The sequence below is a fragment of the Stegostoma tigrinum genome, chromosome 7 (genome assembly GCF_030684315.1).
Source record: "Stegostoma tigrinum isolate sSteTig4 chromosome 7, sSteTig4.hap1, whole genome shotgun sequence".
Lineage (NCBI taxonomy): Eukaryota > Metazoa > Chordata > Chondrichthyes > Orectolobiformes > Stegostomatidae > Stegostoma > Stegostoma tigrinum.
Genome location: NC_081360.1, coordinates 8,153,460 through 8,179,492, shown reverse-complemented (window position 1 = coordinate 8,179,492; position 26,033 = coordinate 8,153,460). Strand labels below are relative to the sequence as shown.

The following is a 26,033-nucleotide window of genomic DNA, read 5'->3' as shown; positions in this document are numbered from 1 at the left end:
ACAGGCCCTTCGGCCCTCGATGTTGTGCCGACCTGACATCCCGATCTGAAGCCCATCGAACCTACACTATTCCATGTACGTCCATATGCTTATCCAATGACGACTTAAATGTACCTAAAGTTGGCGAACCTACAAACGTTGCAGGCAAAGCGTTCTATTCCCTTACTACTGTCTGAGTAAAGAAACTACCTCTGAATCTGTCCTCTATCTTTCACCTGTCAATTTAAAGCTATGCCCCATCGTGCTCGCCGTCACCATCCTCGGAAAAAGGCTCTCCCTATCTACCCTATCTAACCCTCTGATTATTTTATCTGTTTCAATTAAGTCACCTCTCAGCCGCCTTCTCTCTAATGAAAACAACCTCAAGTCCCTCAGCCTTTCCTCGTAAGACCTTCCCGCCATACCAGGCAACATCCTAGTAAATCTCCTTTGCACCCTTTCCAAAGCTTCCACATCCTTCTTATAATGCGGTGACCAGAACTGGACACAATACTCCAAATGCGGCCGCACCAGAGTTTTGTACAGCTGCAGCATAACCTCGTGGTTCCGGAACTCGATCCCTCTGTTAATAAAAGCTAAAACACTGTATGCCTTCTTGGGTGGCAACTTGCAAGGATCTGTGTACACGGACACCGAGATCTCTCTGCTCATCTACACTACCAAGAATCTTACCATCAGCTCAGTACTTTGCATTCCGGTTACTCCTACCAAAGTGCATCACCTCACACTTGTCCGCATTAAACTCCATTTGCCACCTCTCAGCCCAGATCTGCAGCTTATCTCTGTCTCTCTGCAACCTGCAGCATCCTTCGCCCACAACTCCTCTGATCTTAGTATCGTCTGCAAATTTCCTAACCCATCCTTCTACGCCCTCATCCAGGTCATTTATAAAAATGACAAACAGCAGTGGACCCAACACCGACCCTTGCGGTACACCACTTGTAACTGGTCTCCAGGATGAACATTTCCCATCAACTACCACCCTCTGTCTTCTTTCAGCAAGCCAATTTCCGATCCAAACTGCTATATCTCCCACAATTCCATTCCTCCGCATTTTGTACAATAGCCTACTGTGGGGAACCTTATCGAACGCCTTGCTGAAATCCATATACACCACATCAACTGGTTTACTCTCATCTACCTGTTTGGTCACCTTCTCAAAGAACTCAATAAGGTTTGTGAGGCACGACTTTGCCTTCACAAAACCGTGGTGACTATCCCTAATCAATTTATTCTTTTCTAGATGATTATAAATCCTATCCCTTATAACCTTTTCCAACACTTTACCAACAACTGAGGTAAGGCTCACTGGTCTATAATTACCAGGGTTGTCTCTACTCCCCTTCTTGAACAGGGGAACTACATTTGCTATGCTCCAGTCGTCTGGCACTATTCCTGTAGAAAATGACGAGTTAAAGATCAATGCCAAAGGCTCAGCAATCTCCTCCCTGGCTTCCCAGAGGATCTGAGGATAAATCCCATCTGACCCAGGGGACTTATCTATCTTCAGCCTCTGTAGGATTCCTAATACTTCTTCCTTGTGAACCTCAATCCCACCTCGTCTAGTAGCCTGTATCTCAGTATTCTCCTCGACAACACTGTCGTTTTCTCGAGTGAATACTGTTGGAAAATATTCATTTCGTGCTTCCCCATCTCCTCTGACTCCACACACAACTTCCCACTACTATCCTTGATTGGCCCTAATCTTACTTTTGTCATTCTTTTATTCTTTAAATACTTATAGAAAGCCTGAGGGTTTACCCTGATCCGCCAACAACTTCTCATGCCTCCTCCTGGCTCTTCTGAGCTCTCTCTTTAGGTCTTTCCTGGCTACCTTTTAACCCTCAAGCGCCCTAACTGAGCCTTCACATCTCATCCTAACATAAGGCTTCTTCTTCCTCTTGACCAGATTCGACTTCCTTTGTAAACCATGGCTCCCGCGCTCTACAGCTTCCTCCCTGCCTGACAGGTACATACTTAACCAAGGCACACAGAACTTTTCCTTGAATAAGCTCCACATTTCTAATGTGCCCATCTCCTGCAGTTTCCTTCCCCATCCTATGCTCCCTAAATCTTGCCTAATCTCATCGTAATTGCCTTTCCCCCAGCTATAACTCTTGCCCAGTGGTATCCACCGATCCTTTTCCATCATTAAAGTAAACATAACAGAATTGTATCAGAGATAATGGGAACTGCAGATGCTGGAGATTCCAAGATAATAAAATGTGAGGCTGGATGAACACAGCAGGCCAAGCAGCATCTCAGGAGCACAAAAGCTGACGTTTCGGGCCTAGACCCTTCATCAGAGAGGGGGATGGGGGGAGGGAACTGGAATAAATAGGGAGAGAGGGGGAGGCGGACCGAAGATGGAGAGCAAAGAAGATAGGTGGAGAGGGTGTAGGTGGGGAGGTAGGGAGGGGATAGGTCAGTCCAGGGAAGACGGACAGGTCAAGGAGGTGGGATGAGGTTAGTAGGTAGCTGGGGGTGCGGCTGGGGGTGGGAGGAAGGGATGGGTGAGAGGAAGAACCGGTTAGGGAGGCAGAGACAGGTTGGACTGGTTTTGGGATGCAGTGGGTGGGGGGGAAGAGCTGGGCTGGTTGTGTGGTGCAGTGGGGGGAGGGGATGAACTGGGCTGGTTTAGGGATGCAGTGGGGGAAGGGGAGATTTTGAAACTGGTGAAGTCCACATTGATACCATATGGCTGCAGGGTTCCCAGGCGGAATATGAGTTGCTGTTCCTGCAACCTTCGGGTGGCATCATTGTGGCAGTGCAGGAGGCCCATGATGGACATGTCATCAAGAGAATGGGAGGGGGAGTGGAAATGGTTTGCGACTGGGAGGTGCAGTTGTTTGTTGCGAACTGAGCGGAGGTGTTCTGCAAAGCGGTCCCCAAGCCTCCGCTTGGTTTCCCCAATGTAGAGAAAGCCGCACCGGGTACAGTGGATGCAGTATACCACATTGGCAGATGTGCAGGTGAACCTCTGCTTAATGTGGAATGTCATCTTGGGGCCTGGGATGGGGGTGAGGGAGGAGGTGTGGGGACAAGTGTAGCATTTCCTGCGGTTGCAGGGGTAGGTGCCGGGTGTGGTGGGGTTGGAGGGCAGTGTGGAACGAACAAGGGAGTCACGGAGAGAGTGGTCTCTCCGGAAAGCAGACAGGGGAGGGGATGGAAAAATGTCTTGGGTGGTGGGGTCGGATTGTAAATGGCGGAAGTGTCGGAGGATAATGCGTTGTATCCGGAGGTTGGTAGGGTGGTGTGTGAGAACGAGGGGGATCCTCTTGGGGCGGTTGTGGCGGGGGCGGGGTGTGAGGGATGTGTCGCGGGAAATGCGGGAGACGCGGTCAAGGGCGTTCTCGATCACCGTGGGGGGAAAGTTGCATTATCCTCCGACACTTCCGCCATTTACAATCCGACCCCACCACCCAAGACATTTTTCCATCCCCACCCCTGTCTGCTTTCCGGAGAGACCACTCTCTCCGTGACTCCCTTGTTCGCTCCACACTGCCCTCCAACCCCACCACACCCGGCACCTTCCCCTGCAACCGCAGGAAATGCTACACTTGTCCCCACACCTCCTCCCTCACCCCCATCCCAGGCCCCAAGATGACATTCCACATTAAGCAGAGGTTCACCTGCACATCTGCCAATGTGGTATACTGCATCCACTGTACCCGGTGCGGCTTTCTCTACATTGGGGAAACCAAGCGGAGGCTTGGGGACCGCTTTGCAGAACACCTCCGCTCAGTTCGCAACAAACAACTGCACCTCCCAGTCGCAAACCATTTCCACTCCCCCTCCCATTCTCTTGATGACATGTCCATCATGGGCCTCCTGCACTGCCACAATGATGCCACCCGAAGGTTGCAGGAACAGCAACTCATATTCCGCCTGGGAACCCTGCAGCCATATGGTATCAATGTGGACTTCACCAGTTTCAAAATCTCCCCTTCCCCCACTGCATCCCTAAACCAGCCCAGTTCATCCCCTCCCCCCACTGCACCACACAACCAGCCCAGCTCTTCCCCCCCACCCACTGCATCCCAAAACCAGTCCAACCTGTCTCTGCCTCCCTAACCGGTTCTTCCTCTCACCCATCCCTTCCTCCCACCCCCAGCCGCACCCCCAGCTACCTACTAACCTCATCCCACCTCCTTGACCTGTCCGTCTTCCCTGGACTGACCTATCCCCTCCCTACCTCCCCACCTACACCCTCTCCACCTATCTTCTTTGCTCTCCATCTTCGGTCCGCCTCCCCCTCTCTCCCTATTTATTCCAGTTCCCTCCCCCCATCCCCCTCTCTGATGAAGGGTCTAGGCCCGAAACGTCAGCTTTTGTGCTCCTGAGATGCTGCTTGGCCTGCTGTGTTCATCCAGCCTCACATTTTATTATCTTATAACAGAATTGTGAACGCTATCACCAAAGTGCTCACCTACTTCCAAATCTAATACCTGTCCGGGCTCATTACCCAGTACCAAATCTAATGTGGTTTCGCCCCTTGTTGGCCTATCTACATACTGTGTCAGGAAGCCCTCCTGCACACACTGGACAAAAACTGACCCATCTATAGTACTCAAACTATAGTGTTCCCAGTCAATATTTGGAAAGTTGAAGTCCCCCATGACAACTACCCTGTCTCTCTCACTCCTATCGAGAATCATCTTTGCTATCCTTTCCTCTACATCTCTGGAACTATTCAATCCAGCTTGCTGTCTGCCAGCACACTCCTGTGACAGTGAGGTCCTGACCATGTCCTCCCTATGCTCATCATCCTGTGTACTAGGATCTACACCTCAGTTTCCCATCCCCGTTCTGAGCTTGTTTAAATCCACCCGAATAGCACTGGCAAATTTCCCTTCCAGGATATTAGTGCCCCTCTGGTTCAAGTGGAGACCGCCCTGTTTGTAGAGGTCCCACCTTCCCCAGAATGAGCCCCAATTGTCCATGTATCTGAAGCCCTCCCTCCTGCACCATCCCTGCAGCCACGTGTTCAGCTGAAATCTCTCCCTGTTCTTTGCCTCGCTATCACGTGGCATGGGTAACAAACCAGACATAACCACTCTGTTTGTTCTAGCTCTCAACTTCCACCCTAGCTCCCTGAAATCCTGCGTGACATCCCTATCCCTCTTTCTGCCTATGTGGACCACGACTTGGGGCTGGTCACCCTCTCCCTTCAGGACCCCAAAGACACGATCCGAGACATCACGGACCCTGGCACCTGGGAGGCAACACACCAATCGTGAGTCTCTTGCGTTCCCAGCAAACCTTCTATCAGTCCCTCTAACTATTGAGTCCCCAATAACTGTCACTCTCCTCCTATCCCCCCTTCCCTTTGGCTGCAACTCTAACAATTTACTTACTAAAGCTCCCTGTACACCGAACCGATTAAAATCTCCCAGAACAGGTACAGCATGGGGTTAGATATAGAGTAAACCTCCTTGTACAGTGTCTCAATCAAAGACTTTCTGTGTTGGTGCGGCACGATTTTGATAGATCTAAATATACTGTGTTGTTGTTCATGATTAAGCTGTTGTTTGTATTCTTTCTATTTTACTTTGGGCTCTTAGTGATCTTGATCCTCTCCATTCAGACTTCAGCAGAAACTCCCTCACCCAACCCGATGACATAATTTGGTATTTAAAATCAAGCCCACAGCACATTTCCATGGGGAAAGCATTAGATCATTGAGTACTGTGATGCTGAAGATTGGGGGAATATGAAGATTTAATCAGTTTGAAGGTGGTAATCCTGTCGCCTGGTTTTGCTGACCCTGGATTTCCAAACCTCCTTCCATGATCTGTGTTCTAACTTTGGGAGCAGGTGAGCCTTTTGATTAGAGGGACTGTATTTTGCACAGAGGAAGATGGAATATAAAACAGATCTTTCTGATACGTGAGTTAGTGTGAAACGACAAAGTTGACTGGATCACTGCTGAGTATTGCACTCTCTGCCTTTATTTCCTCCCTTTCTCTTTGCCCCTTTGCTCTTGCTCTCAACACCCCCACTCTCACCTCTGAGCAGTCTTTATTTCTTGCACGTTGACCCCCTTCCTCTTTATAATTTCCTGTCTCTCTTTCTCTGTTACACTCCGTTTTTCTCATTTTCCATAACTGCTTGTTTTTCTGTTTAATTCTTCTCTCTCTCTTTACCTGCTGCTTTTCCTCTTTAATCTCTCTATCCCTGATATTGTCTTGCACTCTTTTCCTCACACTCTCTCCCTCTCACAATTCAACCCTCTGTCTGTGCCTCTCTCATACTTCATCACTTCCTGAAACACTCCCTCCCTTGCTCGCGATTGGAAATCTGTTCCTTGACCAGGAGAAAGCTCTGACTTGCATTCTCATCCTGGGATCTGCTGCATATTACTGGCAGCAGTTAAATCGGAAATGTCACTCACTGTTGACACTTGGAGAGATGCCACTGTTTTTCACTTCCTGCCTTTGTAGAAGAGTTGTAGGAGTTCAGTTAAAGCCAATTGCTGTTGTTCTGGTGATGCATTTTGGCAAGAAATTCCTCCCAACCGGACTGCAAATCATGAGCGACACACACTGGATTCCTTTAGATAATCATGGTTTTGCACCCCCTTGCATTCTCTTTACTGTCCACGGGTTAATTCTTAAACTAAACACACAAACATGGAGCCCCAATTTCAGGAAGTGTCCCGAGATGTAGATAATCTAACTGCAGATTAATCTCAGAACATTCACTCTATAAATGGAAATTTACTCAACTATTTCAAAAGTTATTTTTCATCTGCATATATTCTAGATAATATTTTTCTATCAGCTATTCTTAATCTTGTGAATCTTGTGATTTCATATCCTTTCTTTAACCTGCTCCCTATTTGTCTCTCTCTCTCTCTTTCCACCCACACACACACACTCTTACACTCCTGTGCCCTCATCTCCCCCCTCTTTATCCCTGTGTCTCTGCCTCAATCACTTCACCTTCTCTCATTTTTTTTTACCCTTTTACTCTCCCTTTGACCAATTATTCACCCTTTCTCTCCTGTTATAGACTATCCATCTTTTTCTACTCCCTCTGCCTCATTTTATTTCCCTTCCTTCTCTGAACCTGACTCCCCATCTCTCTCCTCCACTTAACATTTTCTCTTTTCTGTTGATTCCTGCTTCTGTTTCTCTTTCTGCTTCTCTCAAATCTTGCTTGTGTCTCTTGCTGTTCCTGCTTCCCTTTCTTTCTATTTCTCTCTCTGTGTGTTCTAGCTTGTTGATCTCTTTGTTCCTGCTTTTCTTTCTCTGTCTTCCTGCTTTTTGCTTTCTCTCTGTTACTGCTTTGCATGCTCCCTCTCGCACTCTTGTCTTCTCGCTTCGCGCGCGCGCTCTCACTCTGTCTTCCTGCTTTGCGCGTGCTCCCTCTCTCCGTCTTTCCACTTCGGGCACGCTCTCTTTCTCTCACTCGTGTCTTACTCCTCACTGCCTCTTTGTTTCCTCGCCAGTGCCCCCTGCTCATGGGAGGTGAAAATTCAGCCCTCGGTCTCCCTGAGTGTCTTTCTGTCTGTCTCTCTCTCCATCTCTCTTACCCACACATGCTTGTAGGTACAGGGCCAACAGAATAAAACCCAGCCTCAGCTCTACCTGCCTAAGCCCAACACCCTGCCATAGTCTGCCTTATAAGACTTAGTGTGTCCAGCAGAAGAAGACTTGCCCTTAGTTGCATGAGTGACTGAAAAGCCAGACAGGGTGATTGTCATTGATCCTAAAAACCTAGCCAAGCTCAGCACCACCAGCTGCACCGCGCCTCCCCCCCCCCCCCCCCCCCCCCCCCCCCCCCGCCGCCGATAGTAACTGCATTTCACACTCTCAGCAAGCAACAGTGTGAAATTTGAAACTTCTTCCAAAGATGGAGCCATACAACTTGTTAGTGAGATGACAATGTAAATTTATTATGATTTGGTCCTGCAGCTGGGAGTAGAGTCACATCAATTTGAATTGATACTGTTTCTATACCCTGGCTAGATATGTATTTATAAATACTTGAATCACTTTCTGAACTTGGGAATCAAGCTGAGGTGAGAACAGGATAGCATTGTCTTCGCATGACTTATCTGCCTTTTCCCAATTGCTTTACAGTTTATCAGCCCTTCACATGGAGAGTGATTGGGGCAATGCGGCTCTCAGAAACCTCACCCTGACAACTGGGGTTAAATTCTTTAAACCTCTTGGCAACAGCTGAGAGTTCCGAAGAAAGGCTTGGAAATGTCAATTCATTTTTGTGGCTCAAGCACTGCAGGATTACGGGATGCTAAAGGATGATGTGTTAGAATGGTTTTAAATGATAGCAGAACAAATAAGCACCGTATCAGAGATGTTGAAAGAATGATAAGTGCAGCCAAATAATCAGACAAAGGTTTTCGTGCTTTTGTTTTAAATCTTCAATGAACACCTGAAAGGACACTTGAGGCCTTGATTTCAATTCTTATAGAATAATTGAATGATTACAATACAGGAGGCTTTCGGGCCCAACTTATCTGTTCCAGGTCTGCAAGATTACTTCTAGCACTACCTGTACCCTTGATCTTAAAATTCTTTTCTCCTCAGATGGTTACCCAATACCACTTTGAAAGCCAAAGTTTAATCCGTCTATGTAACACTCCCTGGCAGAAAATTCCAGATCCTAACCACTCTCTGAATAAAAGTCTTTTTCCTCCAGTTGTTGTTGGTTCTTTGCCCACTTGCCTACAATCAGTATCCTCTGGTTGTCCTTTGCCCAACTGATGAATTTCTCCTTATTTAGTCATCTAGACTCTTCAGAACAACTCAATCAAATCTCCTCTCAGACTTCTTTCGAACGAGAACAGCTCCAGCTTTTCCAATCCATTACTGTAACTGAAGTCTCTCATCACTGGAACCATTCTCAAAACCTTTTCTGTGCTGTCTCTAATGCATTCACATCTTTTCTAAAATGTGGTACGCAGAACTAGATGTAATTCTCCATTTCGGACTGAACCCAGCGTTTTATTCAGGTTTCACATAGCCATCAGCCTAACACTTTACTAACTGATTTCTCAACCTGTCTACTCAATTACCTGTGCATGTGTACCCCAGCCCCACCTCCAATCACATCTTCTCCTGCAGTCCCTTTCCATTAGCACCACTCATTTAATGTTGTCTCTCTTTTTTTGATCAGACTAAATTACTTCACACTTCTCTGCATTAAATACCGTCTGCCATCATTCTAATCATTCAACCAGTCTGTCTGTCCTCTTAAAGTTTATCACTGTCCTTCTCCCAGTTACAATACTGCTGAGTTTTCTGACATCTGCAAATGCTGAACTCATGTCTTGTACACTTGTTTGGATCATTGTTGTAAAGCTCTGTCAGTACAGAACTCCATCAGTGATACACTGCTTGTATCAGTCTAGATTACGGCTAAAAAGTCTTCATCCTTCTAACCTAGAAGCAGTGCTTACAGTTGATTTTCAGCAGTACCTGAGCACCCTGGGAATGTCTTATTTTCGTCGGGTATCCACAGCAGTCTGTGGTATTTGAAAATGTTCTCCGGGAGTTTATGGTGAGGGGTTTTTGTGGGTGTTACCTGAAAGTGCTTCAAAGGGTCCGAGCAATGGGTGGTATTTGCAGGTTGTAGCTGTCCTTGCACTGGTGTCCCTGGGAAAGTGTAGAGTTTGTGAGGCTCCTTGAGCAGCTGTAATTTGCAAGGGCCCCCAGGAGTCAATGTCATTCGCAGGGATTCCCCAGAAGCAAATGTCAATTTCAGGGGGTCCCTCAGAGAAGGTGTTTGGTTTGTAGGGGTAGCAGTCGCCTCTGTCCAGCATTGTGAGGTGAATGGTCTGGATACAATATCACAAGCCTGTCCTCAGACTGTGTTTGCAGATGCTCAGTCCTGGTTACCTCTTGCCCATCATCCCCGTCACACACATCCTGCTCCTGATCTGTAATCAAACTGAGAGTGTACTACAACACTAGGGTAGTGAGGTGTATATTTCATAAACACTCCTGAAAAGTTCCTTAAGAACATTGCTGCTTCATCAGAACAGATGCTGCCTGGTGCATAGTGTATTGTTGTGGCATTACAGCACTGTTGTTTATTACATGCAAAACAACACCTTGCATTTATGATGCTCATTAATCAAGTAAACATCCCAATGCACGTAATGAGAGGATGGTTTCTTTAAAGGAACACCTGGCAACTTTGGAGATGGATTACTTTTACATCTGGTTCTTGGGTCTATGTATTCTCCTGCTATGTTCCAGTGAAAGCTTGTGATTCAGGACAGGAAAATTGGGGAAAGATACCTTTTGTATTATGGATGTGGGCTTTGCTGGTTGGGACAGCATTTATCGTCCATCCACAAATTCCCTGGGGAAGTGATCGTGAGCTGCCTCTTGAACAACTCCAGACCATGTGGTGCAGATACATCTCCAGTGCTGTTAAGAAAGGAGCTTCATGATTTGACCATGACATTGAGGGAACAGCAATATATTTCACAATCAGGATAGTGAGTGTCTTGAAGGGAATTTGAACCTGGTCGTGTTCCCAAACAGGACGTTGGTAAAGAGGTCTTGACACGCTTGAAATAGCTCTGTTTGCCATTGTTGCCCCCAATGCCTGTGTTGATGCCAGATGACACATCTGGTTTAATTCTTTTGTTTTTGACTTTGTGGTGGTTTGAACAACTGCTTGGCTTCACTTGTCATTGAGGGTCAACCTCATTGATGTGGAGCATACAGACTAGACTAAGCGAGGATGGCAGATTTCCTTCCTTAAAGAATATTAATGAATCAGATGCTAGGTTTTTCACCAATTGACGATAGTGTCATGGTCCCCATAGGTGAGACTAGCTTTTGATTTCAAAAATAAAGAAACTGAATTTAAATTCCATCAACTCCTGTGACGAGAATTGAACCCATTTCCCCCACAGCATTAGTTTTGACCTTTGGATGACTGAATGTTATCACTGCAGCACCATTAAGTTTGTTCCTCTTCCACCTTTCAAAGCTGACAATCAAAGTCATGTTCACTGAAGGACGTGGTAAAGCCAATCAGCTGTGACACATGGATGAGGGTAGGCAGGGCCCTCTTGAGCTGAGGTGTGGATATGGAGTTTACTTTCAGTTTCACTGAGCTGTGTGATGACGGGACTTAGAACTTCTCTGAAAATCACTCTTTTCTGGTTCCTTTCAATTCACTCAGTTAGTCAAAAAGCAGGTAATATCTTCAGAATGTTCTGCAGCAGCTTGCAAATGTTTTTATGCCACTCTTTGATTTTCTGCTGATAGTTGGTTGAACAGTTGAGTTTGGGCAGTTACGATTGCCCCTTGATGGTATTGGTAAACTAGTGTAATTTGTAGAGAACATTGGAGCCATAAGTGCAGTCAGGGCTTGTTGCTGCCAGGAGTTAATTTGAGGACAGTAAGTGTGAGAATTGAGCTGAGGGTTGAGGTGCTTCTAAATGCTGACAACTCTGTCCCTATACGGGATTCACCAGTTTCAAGATTGCAGTCTCATCTGCGTAGAGAGGTATGTGAGGCATTGCTGGGTGACCTATGTGAAGGCAAAACATCGCAGCTTCAAAAATGCAATTTCTAATTTTAGCTGACTGGACAGTAAAGTCTGTTGTGTCTTCCATTGATTCCCTAGCTCCTTGCCTTCTCTCCCTCATGTCATTCCTTCACTTCCCTTCATTCTGTTCTTCCTTCTGTCCACACCATTCCTCCATTTTCCTCTTGTCTTTTTCACCCTATTGTGCCCCAAGTCTCTTCTCATAGAATCACAGGGTCCCTACATCATGGAAGCAGGCCATTTGGCCCATTGAATCCTCATCGGCCCCCTGAAGATCACCCACCCAGACCACTGTGTCACCCTCATCTCCTCCCTCTCCCTCCCCTTCCGCCCATTCCCTCCATTCCTCCCCTTCTCTTTCCCACCCCACCCCCAACCTTGATGCGCTTTTTGCCCTAGCTGTATTCGGCCTCCCGCTGTGTAGTGCAAGTTGGATGATGCACTGCTCATGTGGTAATGGGCCTTTCAAAAGGTATTGCCTCTGTCCTTGACCTGCCCTTGTTTGATTATCTTAGCTACAGTGATAATAATTGAACTTGCACCTTTTGCAGTCTCCATTGACATTTCCGCCACCCTCAGGAGTGAACAAGCCAAGGACCATTCAACAAAGTAGTATCTGCAGAAAAAAAGGCAGTACAAAAGGATGTGACAAGAATTGTGACCTATTACCATTCTGTGACCTTTCCACATGATTAGAGTATATGAGAAATTTCAAAATCAGCAGATCAAGAGAAAGGTGATTGCCAAGTATTCTAGTTAACACCCCTATAGGCACCAGAAAACAAGAAAACTGTACAAATCTTATCAACTCAGGAACTGATGTCTAGCATAAAGGGTGCCATAGCATTATACATACCACTGCACATGTTCGAGGGTTTACTGATGGACAACAGACACTGCTGTCCATTATTAAGTAAATATTGTGGTCTTGATAAAACTAAAAATTTAAAATGAATAAAATCGAAATATATTGAGAGATTAAAGCTTGAAATTGATTAAACATATAAAATGTGGTAAGAGGGTGACTGAGGAACAGGTCAAATGTCATAACTGCAGTTTTTGTTTATTCATTTGTAGTATGTGGGTGTCATTGGCTGGCCAGCATTTGTTACCCCTCCCTAGTTGCCCTTGAGAAGGTGGTGGTGAGCTGCCTTTTAGAACTGCTGCAGTTCTCCTGCTGTGGGTTGACCCACAATGCCACTGGGAGGGAACTCCTGGATTTTGACACAGCGACAGAGAAGGAGTGGCGATAAAGTTTCCAAGCTAAGATAGTGAGTGGCTTGGAAGGGATCTTGAAGGTGGTGGTGTTCCCATGAATCTGCTGTTCTTGTCCTTCTAAATGGAAGTGGTTCTGGGTTTAGAAGGTACTGTCTGAGGATCTTTGGTGAATTTCTGCACTGCATCTTGTAGATAGTACACACTGCTGCTATTCAGCATCAGTACTGGAGGGAGTGGATGCTTGTGGAGGTAGTGCCTGTCAAACGTGCTGCACTGTCCTGGATGGTGTCAAGCTTCTTGTGTTGTTGGGGCTGCACTCATCCAGTCAAGTACAGGGTATTCCATCACACTTCTAACCTGTGCCTTGTACCTGGTGGACAGGCTCTGGGGAGTCAGGAGGTGAATTATTTAATGCAGGATTCCTAGCATCTGACCAACTCTTATAGCCACTCTGTTTATGTGGTAAGTCTAGTTGAGCTTCTGGTGATAACCCCAGGATGATGATTGTGGGGCATGCTGTGATGATATCACCATTACATGTCAAGGCATGGTGCTTAGATTATCTCTTATTGGTGGTGGTCAAAGCCTGGCATTTGTGTGGTGTCACTTGTCAGCTTGTGGGAGATCCATATTAACTAGTGTATGTCTGTGACTGGAGAAATGTCAGCTTAGTCAGCGATCTGAAATCTGGCTGCATATTCTCCGGAGAATCAGGAAGTGTTGCAGTTGTCTTGACACTTTTTGATCTAGAAAGCAATCACCTCCAACCATGCCCCACACTCTTCCCTCTAAGTAGCATGACTGCAACCTGAAAATTCTCCACACAGCTTGCCATTTGGATGCATAATTGGCTTAACAGCAGGAGACAGTAATGTTGGAGGATTACCTTTTGGACTGGAGGCCTGTGACAAGTGGTGCTCCAAAGGGATAGGTTCTGGGTCCTCTTTTGTCATTTTTATAAATGATTTGAATGACAATATAGTGGGCACAATTAGTAAATTTTCAGATGGCACCAAAATTGGTAGCATAGTAGAAAGTAAAGAAGGTTTTCTAAGATTACAAAGGGGTCTTTATCAAATGGGTCAATGGATTGAAAAATGGTAGATGACGTTCAATGTGGATAAATGCGATGTATTGCATTTTATTACAACAAAAAAGGGTAGGGCTTACACAATTAATGGTAGGGCTTTGGGTAATGTTATAGAACAGAAGGACTGAGAGGTGCAGGTATTTCTTTGAAGTTTGTGTTACATATAGACAGTGTGGTTAAAAAGGCACTGGGCACTCTTGCCTTCATTGCTCAATCTTTTAAGTGTAAGAATTGGGAAGTCATGTTGAAGTTATACAAGACAGTGGTGAGGCCTCTTCTGGAATACTTTGTCCAGTTCTAGTTGCCCAGTTATAGAAAGGAAGATCAAGTTGAAGAGGGTTCAGAAGAGATTTACCAGGATGTTGCCGGGTTTGGAAGGTTTGAGGTATGAAGAAAGCCTCAATAGGCTGGGACATTTTTCACTGGAGCATAGGTGGTTAACAGACAACCTGATGGAAGTTTATAAAAACGCAGTGGTATAGATAGGTTAATGGTAGTTGTCTTTTCCCTAGAACGGGGGATTTCAAAACTAGGGCGCACATTTTAAGGTGGTAGGCGAGAGATTTTAAAAAAGACATGAGGCAAATTTTTTACATAGAGAGTGGTTCGTGTGTGAAATGAACTTCCTGAGGAAGTAGTGGATGTGGGTATAATTACAACGTTTAAAAGACATTTGGACAAATACATGAATAGGAAAGGTTGAGAGGGATATGGACCAGGAGCAGGCAGGTGGACTAGTTTAGTTTAGGATTAGGTTTGGCATGAACTAGTTCGACCGAAGAGTCTGTTTCTATGCTGTCTGACTCTATGTAGTCTGAACAGTGCATTGTATATTTTTAGCAAGACTTCCCTAGTGAGCTGTCCATGTGCTTTCCCTGTTATTTGCTGAGTTTGGATGAAGGGGATGATGCTCTTTGTAATTCATGTGAGAGGTTCTCTGAATCCCTTTGTGCTGTGGTTTCTGCAGTGTCTCTCAGTTTAAATAAATTTCAACTCTTCTATTCTTCCTGCCAAAGTATCTATCTTTACATTTTACCAAATTATATTCCATCAGCCAAGTTTTTGCCGACTCATTTAACCTGTCTTTATCATTGGTTAGATTCTTTGTGCCACCTTACTACTTGCCTTCCCTTCAATTTTTGTGTCATCAATATAGTTGGTGGTAGTACATTTATTTCCATTAGCCAGATCATGAACAAATATTGCAAATAAATGTGACCCAATACTGATACCTGTGACACTCCAATAGTTGCAGGCTGCCATCCTGAAAGAACCCCCTTTATCATAATTCTCTCTCTCTCATAATAATTGGCCAATCTTCTATCCTTTCTGTTCTATCTCCAACACCACCGCCCCTTTTTAAGTTGCCGATGGTGTAGCATCTTATCAAACACCTTTTAAAAATCCAAAATCTGTGACATCGGCTGATTCCTCTTTGTGTACTCTGCTTGTTAACTTTTCAAAGAATTCCAATAAATCACTGTCAGGCATGATTTCCTCTTTATGAAGCTATGCTCGCTCTGATTGATTAGATTATGTATTACTAAATGCTCTGCTATTTTGCCTTTTTTTAAAACCATAGACTCTTAACATTTTCCTCTCCACATCTGCTCCAAATTTATCCTGTCAAGACCCCTAAGGATTTTGCATGTTTCAACCAAGTCAGCTCTTTTTTTAAACTCCAGCAGATACATGCCTAGACTGTCCAACCTTTCCAAATAAGATACCAGCCCCGACTCAATTCAGATTTTAGTTTTATAAGCCATCTCTGACTCATTTACATCCTGCCTTAAATAAGGCAAACAATATTGTACACAGGACTGCAGATGTGATTTCAACATTGCCCTATTCATATAACTGAAGTGTGACTTTTTTTTTGCATTCAATTCCCATGTGATAAATTATGACATTCTATTAATTTTCTTGATTAATTGTTGCACCTGCAAACTAGCCTTTTGCAATTCATACATGAGTATACCTAGATCTCTGTCCATCTCAGATCTGTGCAATCACCCACCATTTAGATAATATACCTATTTTTATTCTTCCTGCCAAAATGGACCATTATGTATTTTCCCACATAAAACTCCATTTGCCACATTTTGTTCACTAGCTTTATCTATATCTTTTTGTCCTCCCCACAACTTATCTCCCCACCTACCTTTGCGTTATCAGTAATGTTGGCAACCATACCTACTCTAATTCAAGGCAGAATGCTTGTTTCGGCTGATGGCTTCAAATGTAAGATAATAAAAAGTGGTGACAGGCAGAAGAAAAGGATCTTGACTCAGAGGACCAGGAAAGATTCCGGCATGGATAGAGTTAATGAAGCAGAACTTACTGAAGGGTTATCAATGAGGAGATGGCTGCAATATTCGAGAAGGTATTAATCAAGAAATAAGCAAATTCTGGAACAAGGAAATGCTACACTTGTCCCCACACCTCCTCCCTCACCCCCATCCCAGGCCCCAAGATGACATTCCACATTAAGCAGAGGTTCACCTGCACATCTGCCAATGTGGTATACTACATCCACTGTACCCGGTGCGGCTACCTCTACATTGGGGAAACCAAGCGGAGGCTTGGGGACCGCTTTGCAGAACACCTCCGCTCAGTTCGCAACAAACAACTGCACCTCCCAGTCGCAAACCATTTCCACTCCCCCTCCCATTCTCTAGATGACATGTCCATCATGGGCCTCCTGCAGTGCCACAATGATGCCACCCGAATGTTGCAGGAACAGCAACTCATATTCTGCCTGGGAACCCTGCAGCCATATGGTATCAATGTGGACTTCACCAGTTTCAAAATCTCCCCTTCCCCTACTGCATCCCTAAACCAGCCCAGTTCGTCCCCTCCCCCCACTGCACCACACAACCAGCCCAGCTCTTCCTCCCCCACCCAGTGCATCCCAAAACCAGTCCAACCTGTCTCTGCCTCCCTAACCGGTTCTTCCTCTCACCGATCCCTTCCTCCCACCCCAAGCCACACCCCCAGCTACCTACTAACCTCATCCCACCTCCTTGACCTGTCCGTCTTCCCTGGACTGACCTATCCCCTCCCTACCTCCCCACCTACACTCTCTCCACCTATCTTCTTTACTCTCCATCTTCGGTCCGCCTCCCCCTCTCTCCCTATTTATTCCAGTTCCCTCTCCCCATCCCGCTCTCTGATGAAGGGTCTAGGCCCGAAACGTCAGCTTTTGTGCTCCTGAGATGCTGCTTGGCCTGCTGTGTTCATCCAGCCTCACATTTTATTATCTTGGAATTCTCCAGCATCTGCAGTTCCCATTATCTCTGATGCAGTAATCATGGAAGGTTTGAATATTCAGCCAGAGTTCACAGATGAAATTGGTTTAGAAACCAAACTCATGAAGTTCATGATACCATTTCCGGCATTGTAGTGGAACACACCAGGGATCAGGCTATTTTAGATGCTGCCTTGTGTAATGAAACAATGCTAATTAGGAATAATATTACAGGAGATCCTCTGGGGATCAGTGACTGTAAATCTGGAAATCATATGAAGAAAGTGGTTACAAAGGATTTAGAAAATCATATTGTAACTAGGCACACAGTCAATATGGTTTTTGAAAAGAAAATCATGTTTGTCAAGTCTATTACTGCTCTAGAAAGTGTAACCAATAAGGTATATAAATGATAGTCAGTAGACGTATCACTGGATTTTGAAAAGGCATCTGATAAAGTTGCCACAAAAATATTTCTTGCACATGATAGGGACTCCTGGAGTTGGGGGAATGATAAATGATTGGCAAAAGATCTGATTTACAGTGTAGGAATAAATGGTTCATTTTCAAATTGCCAAGCTGTTACTAGTTGAGTATGGCAAGGATTGGTGATAAGCTTTAGCCATTTGCAGTTTATAGCAACAATTTAGATGAAAGGGTAAAGTGCAAGTTTGTTGATGATACAGCACTCCACAAGAAACTTGGCTGTGTGAGGGAGCATGCAAAGAGTCTGCAAAATTACATGGAGAATGGACAAGTAAGTGGCTGATTGGGAAAGGTAGCATAATGGCTTTGTTCTTAGTTGGCAGAATGATACCTGGGGACTGGGGCAACTTGTACAACTGAAGCAGGCACCATATTATAAACTTGTGAATTCAAATCTCATCAAAGCAATTGGTTTGAATTTAAATTAAATTAATTGCTAAATCTGGTTAGTCTGTGTAACGTTGACCAGAAACTACCGGATTGCAAAAATTTATAATCCTTCAGAAAAAGAAATCTACTTAATTAATATGAATGAGCTAGGGAACAGTCGCCCTTATGGTTTGTTCCCATGCTGAACTTTCTTGACCCCTGTGTGGTATGCAACAAACTGGTTTGACAGTAAAGGAGGAGGTAGGAATATTTGTTTGGATAAAAATAAATAGAGGTACTAAAAAGCTGGCAGCACTTGAAATAGGAAAGTGAGCCAGTCCTGCTGGAGATGCATGTGGTTTGCTCAAAAACAGGGACAGACAACTATATGCCAAACAGCCTAACATCAGTAAAAGAGCATTGTCTACAGACAATAATCCCAAGGCAAAATTCATTTGTATTTGGAGAAGTGTGTATTATATGAAAGGAAGGTCAGCACAGATTTGTTTTGTGATTGACTGACTTGATTGCATTCTTTGATGAGAGGGCAATGCAGTCAGTGTGCGTGTAAGGATTTACAAAAGGCATTTAACAAAGTTCCACGTTATGAACTTGTGAACAAATCTGAAGTCCATGGAATTAGAGTGGTAGTATGGAAAATGGACAGAGAGCAGAGCATAGTGGTGACTAGCTGTTTTTCTGGTTGGTGAGGAGAAACCAGTGGTGTTCTCCCATTATTTGGCATAAGCACAATTAACCGATTATTAATTAACAGATATTAATGACTTGTCCAAGGGTCCATGGGACAGAATTGTATGGTGTGCAGAAGATATGAAATTTGGAAATACATTGAATAGTGACAAACTGACTAACACACACCAGCAAGGCAGAGAAAGGCAGGTGAAATAAGTGGATGTGCGGCAGATTAAGTTAACACAGTACTGCAAAGTAATTACCAAGAAGGAATGAGGAGAAGTGATTTATGTTAAATGTCACAATTTGAAAGGGCTTCAGGAATAGAGACTGCTGAGGTTCAAAATATTCAAGGTAGTAGGACTTCCTAAAAACTTTTTTTCACAGGATGCAGGTGTCACTGGCAAGGCCTGCATTTGTTGACCCATCCCTAAATGCCTTTGTGAAGGTGGATATGTTGAGACAGCTGTTAACAAGGCATAATACACTTGGCATTATAAATGGAGACATGGAGTAGAAAAGCAAGAATCGGTCTTTTATTCCCACAGCTACCAACAATAACAAATGAACTTATTTGAAGGACTACATTGTTGAATCATTTACAGCAACAATTTGATGGTTTTTAGCTGAATCTGGGAAGAACACTTACACTACTTAACAGAACTGCCTGACTGATTACAAAAAGCCAATTTGTTTATAAATCAGGCTAGAAGTCAATTTGCCAAAGCAAAAGTGACGTATCTAGGCCACAATTCAGGACAGGGCCAAGCAGCATCTAGGAACCGAATGTAAGGGCTAATTTGGATTTTCCCATGCTTTGGACAAAATGTGAAATTTTGTTTTATGTTGGCATGAACGAATCTCGTAATTTTATTCCAAAATTGAAAAGCCAAATCTGCAGCATTGTGTTTCAGCGATAGACCACCTCATTAAATTAAGAATCAAATAAAATACAATCCGTTGGGCAACATTTCAGTCTAGGGTCTCACTTGTCTTGTATCAATAGTCTGGAGAGTTTTGTAGGCTTTAGCATTCTGCCTCCAGATTGAAATGGGAAGGAGGAGAGGACACAACAAGCAAAAAGGGAGTATTATTTCTCATTTACTCTGGAGATGACCTTTATAGAGTTTTATAAAGTGATGAGGGGCATGGATATGGTGACTAGCCAAGGACTTTTTCCAAGGGTGCAGGAGTCCAAAACTAGATGGCACAGGTTTAAGGTGAGGGGGAAAAATTGAAAAAGTACCTGAGGGGTAACTTTTTCATACAGAGGGTGATGCATGTATAGAACAAACTTCCAGAGGAAGTGGTGGAGGCGGAACTATTACATTTTAAAAGGCATCTGGATGGATATATGAATTGGAAGGATTTAGGAGGCTGTGGCGAAAATGCTAGCGAATGGGACTAGATCAGATTGGGATGTCTGGTCAGCATAGAGAAGTTGGATCTAAGTGTCTGTTTTCATGCTGTGTGACACTTTGACTCCAAGTCACTTGTTCATCTGAAAGAGCAGTTGTATTTGTACGGTGATGAGATGATGTTGATGAATAAATTGAGAGCTGATATCAGAGGTGACAATGCTTCCAATTAGTTATCGTTCCAAATGGCTATAGCCCAGTATCGGAATGTTGCTTTAATCTCTGAGAGTGGTCACATTGGGCTCCCCAGTTAGAATCATAGAATCACTGCACTTACCAGAAGGCCATTTGGCCCATTGAGTCCATACTGACCCTCTGAAGTGCATCCCCCCAGGGCCCACCCTAACAGTGTTTCCCATGGCTAATTCACCTAGCTGGCACATCCCTGGACACAATGGGCAATTTAGAGTGGCCAATCCACCCTAACCTGCACATCTTTGGATGACGAGAGGAAACCAGAGCGCTCAGAGGAAACACTCATAGACATTGGAGAGACTGTGCAAACGTGTTGACAAATAGAGATGTGGTGTGTGCAACAGGAATGCAAAGTTAAGCAGGAATAAACGATTATTTATTTAGCATGTTTCATAGCCTCAGCCCATTCAAAATCTGTTGCAAAAGCATGGCTGTGCTGGTGCAGACAAGTCAGGCACTAGAACACTGTGGATCTGTACTGGTGGGAACAGATCTGTCACTGTATAACCCTGGGATACAGCATGGAGGTCTGTTACTATAAAACACTGGTGCAGCACGGTTCCAGACATGTTTATCATTGTGTAAAATGGTTACAATACTGTTGGAGACAAGTCTATCATTGTATAATACTGGGTTACAGATCTGGTGGAACATGCTTCTCACTGTAAAACACAGATACATTAGTTGTTGGGATATGTACATTGTCATGTGGCACACGGGTATGGACCCAGTGGGTAGAACCTCAGATAATAAAATGTGAGGCTGGATGAACACAGCAGGCCAAGCAGCATCTCAGGAGCACAAAAGCTGACGTTTCGGGCCTAGACCCTTCATCAGAGAGGGGGACGGGGAGAGGGAACTGGAATAAATAGGGAGAGAGGGGGAGGCGGACCGAAGATGGAGAGTAAAGAAGATAGGTGGAGAGAGTGTAGGTGGGGAGGTAGGGAGGGGATAGGTCAGTCCAGGGAAGACGGACAGGTCAAGGAGGTGGGATGAGGTTAGTAGGTAGATGGGGGTGCGGCTTGGGGTGGGAGGAAGGGATGAGTGAGAGGAAGAACCGGTTAGGGAGGCAGAGACAGGTTGGACTGGTTTTGGGATGCAGTGGGTTGGGGGGAAGAGCTGGGCTGGTTGTGTGGTGCAGTGGGGGGAGGGGACGAACTGGGGTGGTTTAGGAATGCAGTTGGGGAAGGGGAGATTTTGAAACTGGTGAAGTCCACATTGATACCATGTGGCTGGCTGCAGGGTTCCCAGGCGGAATATGAGTTGCTGTTCCTGCAACCTTCGGGTGGCATCATTGTGGCAGTGCAGGAGGCCCATGATGGACATGTCATCTAGAGAATGGGAGGGGGAGTGGAAATGGTTTGCGACTGGGAGGTGCAGTTGTTTGTTGCGAACTGAGCGGAGGTGTTCTGCAAAGCGGTCCCCAAGCCTCCGCTTGGTTTCCCCAATGTAGAGGAAGCCGCACCAGGTACAGTGGATGCAGTATACCACATTGGCAGATGTGTAGGTGAACCTCTGCTTAATGTGGAATGTCATCTTGGGGCCTGGGATAGGGGTGAGGGAGGAGTTGTGGGGACAAGTGTAGCATTTCCTGCGATTGCAGGGGAAGGTGCCGGGTGTGGTGGGGTTGGAGGGCAGTGTGGAGCGAACAAGGGAGTCACGGAGAGAGTGGTCTCTCTGGAAAGCACACAGGGGTGGGGATGGAAAAATGTCTTGGGTGGTGGGGTCGGATTGTAAATGGCGGAAGTGTCGGAGGATGATGCGTTGTATCCGGAGGTTGGTAGGGTGGTGTGTGAGAACGAGGGGGATCCTCTTAGGGCGGTTGTGCTCCCACGATAAGACATTCCACTCCCGCACATCCTAGATGTCCAAGTTCTTTAAGGACCGCAACTTTCCCCCCACAGTGATCAAGAACGCCGTTGACCGCGTCTCCCCTATTTCCCGCAACACATCCCTCACACCCCGCCCCCGCCACAACCGCCCAAAGAGGATCCCCCTCGTTCTCACACACCACCCTACCAACCTCCGGATACAACGCATCATCCTCCGACACTTCCGCCATTTACAATCCGACCCCACCACCCAAGACGTTTTTCCATCCCCACCCCTGTCTGCTTTCCGGAGAGACCACTCTCTCCGTGACTCCCTTGTTCGCTCCACACTGCCCTCCAACCCCACCACACCCGGCACCTTCCCCTGCAACCGCAGGAAATGCTACACTTGTCCCCACACCTCCTCCCTCACCCCTATCCCAGGCCCCAAGATGACATTCCATATTAAGCAGAGGTTCACCTGCACATCTGCCAATGTGGTATACTGCATCCACTGTACCCGGTGCGGCTTCCTCTACATTGGGGAAACCAAGCGGAGGCTTGGGGACCGCTTTGCAGAACACCTCCATTCAGTTCGCAACAAACAACTGCACCTCCCAGTCGCAAACCATTTCCACTCCCCCTCCCATTCTCTAGATGACATGTCCATCATGGGCCTCCTGCACTGCCACAATGATGCCACCCGAAGGTTGCAGGAACAGCAACTCATATTCCGCCTGGGAACCCTGCAGCCACATGGTATCAATGTGGACTTCACCAGTTTCAAAATCTCCCCTTCCCCAACTGGATCCCTAAACCAGCCCAGTTCGTTCCCTCCCCCCACTGCACCACACAACCAGCCCAGCTCTTACCCCCAACCCACTGCATCCCAAAACCAGTCCAACCTGTCTCTGCCTCCCTAACCGGTTCTTCCTCTCACCCATCCCTTCCTCCCACCCCAAGCCGCACCCCCATCTACCTACTAACCTCATCCCACCTCCTTGACCTGTCCGTCTTCCCTGGACTGACCTATCCCCTCCCTACGTCCCCACCTATACTCTCTCCACCTATCTTCTTTACTCTCCATCTTCGGTCCGCCTCCCCCTCTCTCCCTATTTATTCCAGTTCCCTCTCCCCGTCCCCCTCTCTGATGAAGGGTCTAGGCCCGAAACGTCAGCTTTTGTGCTCCTGAGATGCTGCTTGGCCTGCTGTGTTCATCCAGCCTCACATTTTGTTATCTTGGAATTCTCCAGCATCTGCAGTTCCCATTATCTCGGGTAGAACCTCAGTCCAGGGTTCCTTGATCCCAGTTTAACATTCCTTATCGGTCTATTGAATGACTGAGTGGCACAATGAGGTGGCCTTTCCCGCAAAGAGGTTCTTTGCCTCTCCAGCCTGCAGTTCTGATCCCCACAACCTCCACAAGTTACTGTGCATTGTGTGTGATTTTTGCAACAGCCATTCACGGTGGTATGACCCACGGGCTATTCCAGAGCTCTCCAGGGCAGTGATACTGGGAACTGCAGATGCTGGAGAATTCCAAGATGATAAAACGTGAGGCTGGATGAACACAGCAGGCCAAGCAGCATGCTCCTGAAATGCTGCTTGGCCTGCTGTGTTCATCCAGCCTCACATTTTATCACCAGGGCAGTGATGTTTCTTTGTAAAAGGCTGCCCAATTGTTGAGGAGTAGAAATGCAGTGTATTCAACAAGAAAGGAAAGTTAATGAGGAATGATAATAAAATGTGAGGCTGGATGAACACAGCAGGCCAAGCAGCATCTCAGGAGCACAAAAGCTGACGTTTCGGGCCTAGACCCTTCATCAGAGAGGGAATCTCCAGCATCTGCAGTCCCCATTATCTCTTTAATGAGGAATGAGCTCGCATTTATTTAGCACCTTTCATAGCCTCAACACATGCAAAATCTGTTGTAATGTAAGAAACATGGCTGTGCTGGTCAGGACAGATCTGTCACTGAATAACACTGGGATACTGTATTGTTAGGAACAGGTCTGTCCTGTATAATAATGGGCTACAGTACTGATTGATACAGGTCTATCACTGTAAAATACTGGATATAGTACAGGTGGGGAGATTTTCTCATGATTTTCCTTTTTTCTTTGACAGGCTGAGGCCAGATTGGCAGCGAAACGGGCTGCACGGGCTGAGGCAAGAGAGATCCGAATGAAAGAGCTAGAGAGACAGCAGAAGGAGGTGAGTTGGGGAATTGGACACATGTTGGCAGTGTTTGGTATTATCCCCATTGCTGCTCTGTAATTGACTGACCATTGCTGAGATTGCACTGGTCAGAGCTGAGGTAGGAGTGTAAGGGTGAGGACTTCTGCTTATTTTAGACTGAGGAGGCTGAATCCTCTGGATGGATTCACCAGATGATCCAGTGTAGACAGGAGTGACTGCCATACTCTGTAACAGAATCACCTGCAGATTTCTTCCCAATCACCAACTGTTTTGTCTTGGATATAGCAACATTGGAACAAGCATAGCCCATTCAGACTGTTGAAGCTGTTCTGCCGCTTAATATGAATATGGTTTATCAAACACTTCGATGCCTTTTAACTAAACTATCCCCATAACCCTTTATGCCACTCGTAATCAGAAATTTGTCAATCTCTGCTTTAAACATGCTTAAAGACGGAAGTCCCATCACCTTGAAGTTTCAAGGGCAGCACGGTGGCTCAGTGGTTAGCACTGCAGCCTCATAGCAGCGGGGACCGGGGTTCGAGTCCAGCCTTGGGTGACTGTGTGGAGTTTGCACATTCTCCCCATGTCTGCGTGAGTTTCCTCCAGGTACTCCGGTTTCCTCCCACAGTCCAAAGATGTGCAGATTAGGTGGATTGGCCATGCTAAATTGCCCATAGTGTTCAGGGGTATGTGGGTTATAGGGGGATGGGTCTGGGTGGGATGCTTCAAGGGGCAGCGTGGACTTGTTGGGCCGAAGGTCCTGTTTCCACACTGTAGGTAATCTAATCTAACCTAAACCTCTGTGGTAGGAAATTCCCAGAGTTTTACAATTCAATCCTTATCTCAGTCCTAAATAGCATTTGTCTCATTTTAAATAGTGTTCTCTGGTTCTAGACACCTCAACAGTCTATCATGTCTAACTCTATGTATTCTGTGTAGGTTTAAGTGAAATTGCCTCTCATTCTTTGAAACTCAAGAGAGTACACACCCTGTTTTCCTGATGTCTCTTGACAGGACAATCCCACCAACCTGGGAACAAGTCTGCTGAATCCAACGTACATTTGAAATTCTTACATCATCTCTTGAGAATTCCCCATCTCAGATTATTTGGAATAGAAGTCACTGGTTCGTTCCCGCAAGCCCATTTATATAAACTAATCCAGAACAGTCAGCATGGCTTCATGAAGGAGAACGCATGCTGAATAAATATGTTAGAATAAAAACTGAAAGAACTGCGGATGCTTTAAATCAGGGACAAAAACGAAAGCTGCTGGAAAAGCTCAGCAGGTCTGGCAGTGTTTGTAAAGAGTTAACATTTCAGGTCTGGTGACCCTTCCTCAGAATCTTTTAGAATTTTTTTGAGGAGGTAGCAATCAGGGGAACCAACAGATGTGATGTGTCTGGGTTTACAAATGGCATTCCATAAGATGCTGTAGATAAAGCAACTTTTTAAGATGGGAATAGAAGTGAATGCACTGTCACCAGTTTATGGCTAGCATAGGGATAGGTGAGGAGGTAAGTAGTGAGGATGATACAGTGTCTGCAGGGGGATGCAGATGGGTTGAGAGAGTGCTCATGGACTTGATGGAATATGGTATAGAAAATTGTGAGTTTGTGCACTGTACCAATTGAATGTTATTAAATGAAGAAAAACTGCAGAATACCATAGTGAAGATAGATTTGGAGATTTTCGTGCAAGAATCCCAAATAGCTGGCATCCAATTTCAGTGGGTAATAGGAAAGGCAAATGAACTGTTGACCTCTAT

At 45.6% G+C, this 26,033-nt stretch overlaps 1 protein-coding gene across 1 annotated transcript in view; it reads left to right on the top strand.

Annotated features, from left to right (window-relative positions):
* Positions 1-26,033, top strand: part of LOC125453805 (GRIP and coiled-coil domain-containing protein 2-like) — a 146,498-nt gene that overhangs the window by 22,819 nt on the left and 97,646 nt on the right. The window contains exon 4 of the mRNA XM_059647642.1: positions 24,193-24,279. Within this exon, the coding sequence (XP_059503625.1) occupies positions 24,193-24,279 (87 nt within the window). The remainder of the gene's footprint in view (positions 1-24,192; positions 24,280-26,033) is intronic.